At 46.2% G+C, this 10,643-nt stretch overlaps 1 protein-coding gene across 3 annotated transcripts in view; it reads left to right on the top strand.

Annotated features, from left to right (window-relative positions):
* pik3r1 (phosphoinositide-3-kinase, regulatory subunit 1 (alpha)) overlaps positions 1–10,571 on the top strand; it is a 19,058-nt gene extending 8,487 nt beyond the window's left edge. The window contains exons 3-15 of one of the 3 annotated variants that reach the window (XM_031860054.1): positions 1,612–1,704; positions 1,854–1,928; positions 2,166–2,297; positions 2,934–3,135; positions 3,485–3,567; positions 7,823–8,024; positions 8,120–8,300; positions 8,397–8,522; positions 8,610–8,752; positions 8,857–9,033; positions 9,141–9,215; positions 9,311–9,481; positions 9,910–10,571. In XM_031860054.1, the coding sequence (XP_031715914.1) occupies positions 1,612–1,704; positions 1,854–1,928; positions 2,166–2,297; positions 2,934–3,135; positions 3,485–3,567; positions 7,823–8,024; positions 8,120–8,300; positions 8,397–8,522; positions 8,610–8,752; positions 8,857–9,033; positions 9,141–9,215; positions 9,311–9,481; positions 9,910–10,099 (1,850 nt within the window). In that variant the 3' untranslated portion in view covers positions 10,100–10,571. The other 2 variants (XM_031860055.1, XM_031860056.1) reach the window with 2 other exon arrangements.
* The last annotated feature ends 72 nt before the right edge of the window (positions 10,572–10,643 follow it).

Here is a 10,643-nt window from a genome sequence, read left to right as displayed (position 1 = left end):
GTGTGTGTGTGTGTGTGTGTGTGTGTGTGTGTGTGTGTGTGTGTGTTGGGGGTAAATTTAGATTCAGGTTGTAAATTGAGTTTCTCAGAAAAAGGTTGGCTGTAGAATGGCAGCCGTGTTTGGTATCTTGTCTGTGAGAGGTTACGCTTCCAAGGTGTGCGATGGCAGCACTGCGTGTCTTGATCTCTATTTAGGGAAACTCTGGTGTTCCATCTCAGAGTTCACTGCTTCTGAGAACCCCCCCCTCCCCTCCCGCTTTGCGGTTCCAATAATGTCTTCCAGATGACCAGTTGTCCTACATGGAGTTCTGTGTGTGCTGTGGTTAGAGGGACTTTGGTAATCCAGTTTTCTTCACACGCAACATGCCAGCCTGAGCGCTGCACTGGCCAAAGAGGATGTGGATTTGGATGAAGTGGTTCTTTATTTGCTTGTTTGAACCCTCTGTGGTGGAAGAGGGTAGTTCCTCGGTAATGAGCAGCACGCACGCATCAATGGGGACCAGTAGATGCCTGATTCAAAAAATTCGTAATAATTTTTAAGGGAGAAAGAAAGAAAAATATGGTCACTAGAAAGGGTTCCATTCATAGTTTGTGAGCGTTTTGAAAACTGCAGACTCTGTGTTGGAACAGTTGAGCCTTTCAGTAGAGTACCCTTTCAAAATACGCCTCTGCAAATCCAAATAAAATCCCTGCCAACCCCTTCATGCTTTCATGTCCACACCTGGGTGCAAAGTTCTGAAGTACAAACTGAGACCTGGCTTACCTCGTATCACAGGGTATTTGCTTATTTCCACCAAGCCCTAACTTCAGCGCCTCGTGTTCCTCAATCGCTCTGTTGTAAATACTCACTTTTTATGTTTGAAGGCGGTCTTCTGCTCTCTCGTACCTGTAGTTTGTAAGTCATGCGCCTCATCGGCCTCTGCTGGTTCAGATGAATTAAATTAGTTACGTGAACATTCATCTCAACTTCTGATGACTAGCAGACCGGTTCATTTGTGTATGTGCCACATTTACTTTACATTTTCTCTGCTTTAATTCTGTTCCCTGAATTTCCTGATACGACTTATAATTTACCTAAACTGTGAACAAAAGACATCCAGTCGTCGTCGCCACTCGCCTCCAGAAAGAAATGGAGCAAATGACGAGACGATAGACTCTCTTAGACATTATTACCTCCCTATTGGCATCTTTTCTTGTGAGCAAGAAAATAAATTGAAAAGTTGCAGCATCATACTTACATCAGACAGAGATGGAAAGTAGACAACACCCTCATTTCAGTTTATCGTACCCATCAGCCCATTGCGTAACCGACATCATCTCAGTGTTCAGCCTTTGTGTACTTACTGGCAATCATTGTTATTTAATATTAACAAACATGCATAGTTCAAACTTCTCCACTGTTAATACACTCATAATTAACTAGTATCTTTAGGTTTTGAGGTGTTCTGATTTACATTTTTCACTACTTTGGGACATTTTATAAGCTGGAATTACACCTGAAATGACTGCATCGATTACATACGAGCATTGAGCCACAAGGACTTACTTCTAAAGCACCGTGTACTCCTTTTAAACATCAGTTTGTTTGACGGTCTGTTGTTCTTACCTCCAGGCTTCTATCTGCTGGACTTGACGGAGCAGTTTTCCCTCCCGGAGACCAGTCCACCCATGCTGGCCAGCCTGCTGGAAGCCATCGAGAGGAAAGGTGAGCCCCACCAAGGAAACGCTCTCCTTGGCATGCAGATGCTGTTAACGCTGACTGTGTGTTTCATTGTCACATTTTGTCCACCGGTTGCACAGAAGTCTTCTCAGTGACAACAGATAATGATTTGTGTTCTCGGTGATTATTTGCAGGTCTGGAAAACCCCACTTTATATCGAACATTTACTGCTGGCGGTGGACTTGAAGTCAGACAGTATTTTGAATGTGGTAAGTAGGTTTTTGTTTTTGTATCGTGAGAGCAGTATGTTCCCCATCGCTGAGTGAGGGAGACAGGTGATAGAAAGAGGAAGTCTCAGAAAAAGAAGAGTATGTGTGCGTAGACAGTATGTTAAAAAGAAAGGAAAGTACGAGGGTTTCTGAAGGCTCTATCGCAATCATGGTTGACTACGCATGATGTAGTTTTGCAGAGTTTGAGTTTTAAACGTATTTTGTTCTGTGCTTCAGACCCTCCCTCACCAGACCTGGATCAGGTGGAACTTCTCGTCCTGTGTGATGGTCTGCGCAGGTACCTGCAGGATCTCCCGCAGCCCGTCATCCCCACTGCAATATATACTCAGATGGTCCACACTGCCAAAGGTGAGAACCAGATGAGCCGCACTGATCACTTGTTCACTTGTTCACTGTAAAGCAGAAGTGCTGACGTAATGCAACCTCTGCAGATGAACATTCAGTACTTTGAACACAAAACCACACGACCTCATCGGTACTGTTTAGCCCTCAAAGAAGACTTTTGTATTTTAACTTTATTTGCTTTTTTTTTTTTTTTAAAGTGTAAAACCTACAAAATATGTAATTAGTGTTTTTTGTCACTCTTAACTTAGTTTCTGTCTGTCTTGCTTTTTCTGCTGCAAGCACAGAAACTCAAACTTCTGCCACCGCACACGCTGTTCTGAAGCGCTGCATTCTCTTGCTGTCACATGGCCAGAAACAGGATATCTGTGGTTAATAGGAACTAAAACAAGCCTGAGAGTTTATCTCTAGCATCTCTCAGCAGCCAATCACCTGCCAGTGTACCTTACGCTCATTGTCAACCACACAATCTCGCTGCGGCTTCATAACCCAACTGCACATGACATGCTTTTTTCCGTTTCTCCATTTTTCATTTTTAAAGAAACTTTTTTGAAGAAACACTTCACGCTCCTCTTCGACTCTGACACGATCAGTTTTTCACATGTCGCTGACCCTCTCGGCCGTTCTCGTCTTATTCAACAGAGGTGGGGAATCCTGAGGAATGTGCCAAGCTACTACGTCGCATCGGCAGCACCCCGAGCCTGCCTCCCCAATACTGGCTATCCCTCCACTGTCTGCTAAGGCATTTCTCGAGAGTGTGCCAAAACGGCTCCAAGAACCTGCTCAGTGCCAGAGCCCTGGGCGAGATCTTCAGCCCCGTGCTCTTCAGACAGCAGGCCACCAGGTGGGTGTCGGAGCTGAGGGATCACGTCAAAGATAGGCAGCAGACTCACAAGTGTGCAGGCTCAGTCATGCAACACCGAGACTCTCAAACATGCACTCGCATTTAGGCTGACACATGTACACACTGTCAGAGCGCAGTCTGTCAGGCACTCATGGGTTTTAGCTGCACACGATTTATATAGGTTGGAGCTTTTCTACTTACCAGCTGTGCTGCGCAATTAAAGTAGCTAAGCCTGAATTACCATCAGATTGAAGCCGGCACAGAGCAACCAGAGCAGCAGAGACTTTAACCTGGGCTGTAAAACGCAAACTTTATGTAACTTTTATTTGTTTTTCAACCCCTCCCACAGTTGTGAACCCAGCTTGGATGCTCACATCAAGATCATTGAGGTTCTGGTGACGAGCGAATGGAGTGAAAGTCAGGCAGCTCCAGGTATTTAACAACTTCCTTTTTCCATTTCCATCATCCACACAGTTTTAAATGCTTGTTCTGATAGAATGTTATGTATTTAAGAATGGAATGAGCATTACGTTGCTGCTGTTGGGTGCAGAGCATGGTTGTATGTTCTTCAGGGCCTGAAACACTGCAGAACAAGAGCTGAACGCCCTCAGGTCTGAACTATTAATAGCTTGAAGAAAGATGTTGAGACTTGCAACTGCTGCAGTTGTAGAGGTCCGTGGACTCCACAGTGGTGGTAACAAACTGACATTGTGGGGCAAGTTAACACTACTGTGTGTACTGGTCAATCAGTGCTGCAATGTCCCTAAAGGTTTACCTGCAGAGAATGTTTCATGTTTTTGACCTTGTTAGAAATAAATATGAGCTTATGAAAGAGTTTCCATAAGAGTTTATTGGATACAGGGTACAACTTATTTTTAGTTAACTGAGCGTGATGAAGGCGGTTGCTGGTGAGTTTCCGTTGAACAAATGACCGTGTAGGTGTGAGAACAGAAGGCTGATCAAATCTTCTGAGACACTCTGGTTTTCTTCTTCAGGACATTTCTTTTTTTTTTTTTTTTTTCGCGTGTGACGTTATTACTGTGTAATGCGTCAAACTCAGAGCCGCACAAAGTCGGGTCTCATGGCTGGCGCAGTGGTGGTCTGCCATGGATGAAGCTAAGCCGGTGGTTTGTGTGAGTGCAGAGCACTGCGTGGCACAGTTGTGTTTTTACAGTGCTAGTTAAAAGCACGCTCGTTGGCTGGCCCTGGACTGGCTGTGGCTGTTTAAACATTTTATTACCTGTTGGGTCTATTTATAATGTTCCCGTGCATGGGCCACTCTCAGCTGTCAGTAATTTGCACCTGCGGGGGCACTTTGGCACTCGGATGGATGGATGGATGGATTGAAGGGCAGGCCAGGCAGTGAAACACTTTTTTAGTTCTTTATACACACACACACACGTATCAACACAGGACCCAGTCAAATATACGACAAAGTTCAACTGTGCCTAGCTGGTTTCAGTCACCTGTCTTTACAGATAACTCGGTCGAGAGAGGAAGAATAGCCTACTTTGTAAATACACATGTACATTCTATACGTGTGTGTATGTGTGTGTGTGTGCCTCCCAGTTACTGCGTGCCTATTTTAAGTAAGCGACAAAAGGCCCACTTAGATTTGGTTGGCTGGAAAGTCGTCCTGCTCCACAGAGCGCTTCTTGTTAAGTGATGGCTGTCTCAAGCCCCCCCCCCCCCCCCCCCCCCCCCCCCCCCCCCCCCCCACACTCTCCCTCCGTCCTCCCCCCCACTCTCTCCCTCCGTCCTCCCTGCGCCTGGATCTCCACATGTCCTCCCTGCCTCAAAGTGCCCAGCTCAGCAAATATTTGAAACTTTGCAAGTTAATCATAAGACTGAACTCCCCCTGCCTCCTCCTTTACAAACAGAGAGAGAGGGAGGGAGTGACCGACCGACCGACCAACCAAAGAGACTGAGAGAGAGAGAGAGACACTCACACACACACACACACACACACAGCTGGTACGAGTGGCTGCTTTCAGAACAGGCAGCACTGACACCAGGGCAGCAACAGCTAATCATTAACTCTCTGCCTCCATGCAAGCTGGCCTCAGAAAGGAGGACAGAGAGAGACTCAGCCCTTCGCTCGCAGCAGGAACTCACTCAGTCCGCTAGACCAGTCGCACGTTGCACCTGCCTCACACCGAGCGGATTACCTGGGTTTCTTTAAGAAGCATATCAAGCTGTTACCTTTATAAGAGTTATGAAAGCTTTACTGGAGGACTTGAAAGTAACTCTGTTGGATTTAATTTACAATTTTGGAATAAAACAGAAGCTACAAAGAAGAGATTGTTGATTCCACAAAACATGCACAGCTTACAACGTGAGTTTGATGTTCTGCATCTCTTTGAATTGTCTTTTTAAATTGTCTTACGAAAGCGGAGCGGTGTGTTTCTACTGCTTCTGCCTTCATGTTGCAGCAGAAACGGCCCGTTTGAAGAATGAGACACAAATACCACAGCTTTACAGAAAGACCAGAACAAGAATAATAGCTTTGTGTTTCCTCAGAGCTCCCAGTCCGAGCCGTCGGTGAACAGTTTCGCCTCGGGCTGCTGCTGATGCCGTTTATTTTGTTCTCACAGACTGCATATAAAACGGTGCTTTGCTCGGAGGCAAGTTTTATGCATTTTAAGAGTTCAGTAAAGAGTTTCAGTTAGGAATTAATATTCCAACAGGAATGTGTGTGTCCACAGCGGAGGAGGGCAAGTTTATTTTAAACCAAATGAGTACTTAAACCCTACAGATAGTAATTTTCACATGCTGGATTTTCCTTACAATTCTTAAAGTAAGGGGCGTTTAGATCACAGACTTTGACATTCATACCTTTTTTTAAATACACTGATTTGTACATAATCTGCTCAGTTTTATTACTTCTTAAATGAAGCACGTAGAGGCCTTAGTTGAACCTAGCAGCACTGTGTTCCAGTTGAATCCTTCTACTTTACCAAGAACTAGGTCTATTTTCATGTCGCTCAGGAAATCAAGAGAGTTATCTCTGTCATGCCGAGTGTCACGCTGTGGGATTACAGGCGTATTTTGGAGCTCTGGGTGCCGCTAACCGGGCCCAGCATTATAATTTAGCTGCGTACGTGCTGCTGCAGCAGAGCTGGCTTTGTCTGAGTGCCAGCAGTGGGCCGGACTAAACCTCCGCACGGCACACGCCGAGAGGAGGGGCTGAGCAACCTGGGGGGGGGGGGGGGAGAGAGAGAGAGAGCGAGAGAGCAGCCGAGCTCGACACAGAGGGAGACGATGACCGAGGAAAAGCATGGAAACAGGCTGCAGGTCCGTTTTTTTTCCTCCGTTAGTGACCGGCGCGTTTAAGATGGATGCATACTAGGACGTAACGTTGGTTGCTGCATAGAGAATAATGAGGGTTTTTTTCCGTCAAGCTGCAGTGTTAAGAATTGAAGCAGGGAGGTAAAAGGCAATGGGCTTTCAGAATGACCTCATCACTCTTAGGAAATGAAAGATGCAGGAGTGGTTGGTGACATACCCCCCGCGTGATTGGCTGTGGTAAGTGACGTAACACGTTACTGAGCAGGCTGCACTTAATGGCTTTTCAAATGGATGTTTGGGTCGTATAAGGAAACCTTTTTATTTTGCAGTCAATCAAATATGCAAGCTGTATATCTGTAGAAATGTGTCTGTGGAGCTGTTGCAGAGCTACCGTTGAGACTTGATTGTCCACATATGTGGAGAGGCGATGCGATTGGAAGGCAGAGGTGCAGCGGAAACGACTCGCTGTGGTTGAGATGGCACGCTGCATTTTTGCACAGATTGTAAAGCTTTGCATTTTCATGCCATGCAGCGATGGTAGCCGTCTGCCGAGTGTACAGTGCCTGCGGTCTCGATGAGTCCTGCAAGGTCCATTGTAGCAGTGAGGGTGGTAATGCAGAGGGAATGAACAAAGGCAGTGCAGATTTGTGGGTTAAAAATAGCCCGCTACCTTAGCTAACGTCACGGTGAAACCACCAGCTTGTGATCAGCCACTGCAGATTCAAGATGATGATTTTCGATCACCAGCAGTCGTTAAAATGTTCCGTCACGTGATTATCGCATGAAAATGAACACAATGTAAATCTGACTCTCGGTGCTGCATTAGGAGATCTAATGGTCTGATTGTAAGCACACAGTTAATGTTAATTATGTAACAGAATGTGGTTATTGAGGATTAAAGCTGGGTATTTGCATTAGGTTTCATGGTTGCATTGCTTCATACATTCTAATCCCCTTTGTCACGATCAGTATTCATAGTGGGAGTTCATTTATTTCTGCATGAAAATCTATATATTCCGCCAACACGGAAATCTCCTTTTCCTGAATGAAATTCATTCTCATGACTCATGCTTCATGTCTCCTCCCACCGCCTCGCTGTTACCGCCTCTCTGCTGGAGAGGGGCGGCAATTTTTCATCCCCATTTAATCAATGGGGAGGGAGGGGGGAGAGAGTCACAGAGCTTGTGTGTAGTGGATCTCCCAGTTGGTCTCCAGTTGTGTTTTCTGCTGCTTTAAAGAATGTGTTAACTGCAGGTCGAGAGCCTCGTTGACGAGTCGCAACAAGCGCCAGAAAAGCAATCGTTCAATTCACGTTGAGAAGCCGTTTAATGTAAACATGGGCACGTTTCAGTACCTTTTGTTTACATTCTGTGTTCTTTCCTCTTTTTCCCCCTCGCAGCTCTACCTCCAAAGCCACCCAAGCCCACACCTGTGACTAACAACGGTATGAACAACAACATGGCGCTGCAAGACGCCGAATGGTACTGGGGAGACATCTCAAGGGAGGAGGTCAACGAGAAGCTGAGGGACACCGCGGACGGTACTTTTCTGGTGCGAGACGCCTCCACAAAGATGCACGGAGACTACACTCTGACTCTGAGGTAAGTTTGAAATCACTTCCTCTTATCGAGCATCTGTTTATTCACGGCATGTAGTTTAACAGGTTTTGCTTCTTTTTCTTTTGTTTTGTCTACAGGAAAGGAGGAAACAACAAGCTCATTAAAATATTCCATCGGGATGGGAAGTACGGCTTCTCAGACCCGCTGACCTTCAGCTCAGTCGTTGAGCTCATCAACCACTATCGCAACGAGTCTCTGGCTCAGTACAACCCCAAGCTAGACGTCAAGCTGCTGTATCCCGTCTCCAAACACCAGCAGGTAAGACGTCCGCTTATAAGTCTCAGCTAGCAACTCTTGCAATGCTTAAGTTCAAGCAATTCTTACTGCAACGTTTTGTTATGAATCTTTCCTTAGGATCAGGTGGTGAAAGAAGACAACATAGAAGCTGTCGGGAGGAAGCTCTGCGAGTACCACCAGCAGTACCAGGAGAAGAACAAAGAGTACGACCGTCTGTACGAGGAACACACCAGAACGTCACAAGTGAGTACCACCCAGAGTCCAACCACGATCAAGAACTTCACCGCGATGTTTGTACGACATACACTCATACTGTGCCTCTGCTTCCAGGAAATCCAAATGAAGAGGACAGCCATCGAGGCTTTTAATGAAACCATCAAGATATTTGAGGAGCAATGCCAAACACAAGAGCGGTACAGCAAGGAGTATATCGAGAAGTTCAGGAGAGAAGGCAACGACAAGGAGATCCAGAGGTAAGAATACACCACACTTCACCGTATCGCAAGGAAGAAAAGCACCGTTAACGGAAAATAAAAAGTTGTATTATGTTGAAATTAAACGTCATTGTTGCTTTCAGGATTATGGGCAACTACGAGAAGTTGAAGTCCCGGATTAGTGAAATCGTAGACAGCAAGCGCAGACTGGAGGAAGACCTGAAGAAACAGGCGGCAGACTACAGAGAGATCGACAAGAGGATGAACAGCATCAAGCCAGACCTCATCCAGCTCCGCAAGACCAGAGACCAGTACCTCATGTGAGTACAGCGCTCCATCGGTGGCTGCTCCTGAAACCTTTCATGCTTCCCTCTGGAGAACATCACATTGGATGTGCCCTGGTTTCTAATGTTCTCCTCTCCTGTAGGTGGTTGACCCAGAAGGGAGTCAGACAGAAGAAACTCAACGAGTGGCTCGGAATCAAGAACGAGAACACAGAAGAGTGAGCATCCATTTAACTTTTAAACCAATAAAACTGACTGCAGAAGGCATTTCCCTCGAAACTTACATCCTGTGTGTTACCTTGTTTTTTTCTAGTCAATATTCTATGGTGGACGATGACGAAGACCTTCCTCATCACGACGAGCGGGCCTGGAAACTGGGCAACATCAATCGACTGCAGGCGGAGGCTCTCCTCCAGGGCAAGAGAGACGGAACATTCCTGGTTCGAGACAGCAGCAAAGCGGGATGCTACGCCTGCAGCGTTGTGTACGTATCCGTCAGACAGCCGTTAAAAGGACAGAATCACAAACAAAAGTCTGGTTCCCTGTGTGAGAACAGGGTTTGTTCCTCCGGTTCCAGTGCAAGGAGGGAGTTTTATACTAAAAAGATATCTACTTGTTTAACTAAGACTGCTGTCGCCTCACACACTAGCCTCAGATATGTTTTGGCATGCATCTTTGCACAAAGCCATGACTCCCTTGAGTGATCTCTTATTGCCCAGTATGAACTGAAGGCATGATTACAGTGAGGCGAGTCTGCATTATTCTATATATGGGCACCTGACTTGATGTTGTTTTAGAATAGCGTGTGGTTTGTGGTTTTCTATAAAGCAGCAAGCGGTCGGAAAGAATGTTTTTATTGCCTGCAGACACCGAACAGATCGTGACCGTTCTCTCCTCTCTCTCTCTTTGCAGTGTGGAAGGCGAGGTGAAGCACTGCGTCATCAATAAGACCCCCTCAGGTTTCGGCTTCGCCGAGCCGTACAACCTGTACAGCTCACTGAAAGAACTCGTACTTCACTACCAGCACACGTCTTTGGTCCAGCACAATGACTCTCTCAATGTGACGCTAGCGTACCCGGTGTACACCCAGCAGAGACGGTGAGGACCCGGATGTTTCCACATGGACACAAAGAAAAGGCCTCATGATGAGTTAAGGATACCTTTCCTCGGACTCCATGATTTATAACAAAAGAAAACGGCTCCGTTTGCCTAACTCAGACTTGAAAATCGGAGGAAAAAGACGCAATGAAGCCTGAAACATTTCAGTGACTTTGCCCGACCAGGAGCCCGAGGCGAGTCTGAATGTAGATTTATTTCCCTCTCGCTTTTTGTTGGAGCACAGAATCAAGCGGAAACTGCTGAACTCTGCCGCAGTGGAGGACCTTTGAGGCCTTTTTCTTAACGGTGCTCGTTTATTTTTCAAAGCTTTACCGGCCGGGGAATGTCTAATCGCAACCGATAAACTCTTCTAACGGAACTGTACTCACCGGCCACAACGCTGTTTTCTTTCCACTTTTTTGTTTTCTTCCCATCTGTGTGTGTGTCTGTTTCTGCACAAGTGTTTCTGTGTGTGATTGTGTGCGTACATGTATGTATGTATGTGTGTGTGTGTGTGTGTGTGTGTGTGTGTGTGTGTGTGTGTGTGT

The sequence above is a fragment of the Anarrhichthys ocellatus genome, unplaced genomic scaffold (assembly GCF_004355925.1).
Source record: "Anarrhichthys ocellatus isolate YVR2014 unplaced genomic scaffold, GSC_Weel_1.0 scaffold23, whole genome shotgun sequence".
NCBI classification, from domain to species: Eukaryota; Metazoa; Chordata; class Actinopteri; order Perciformes; family Anarhichadidae; genus Anarrhichthys; species Anarrhichthys ocellatus.
This window is presented reverse-complemented; position numbering and strand designations above follow the sequence as displayed.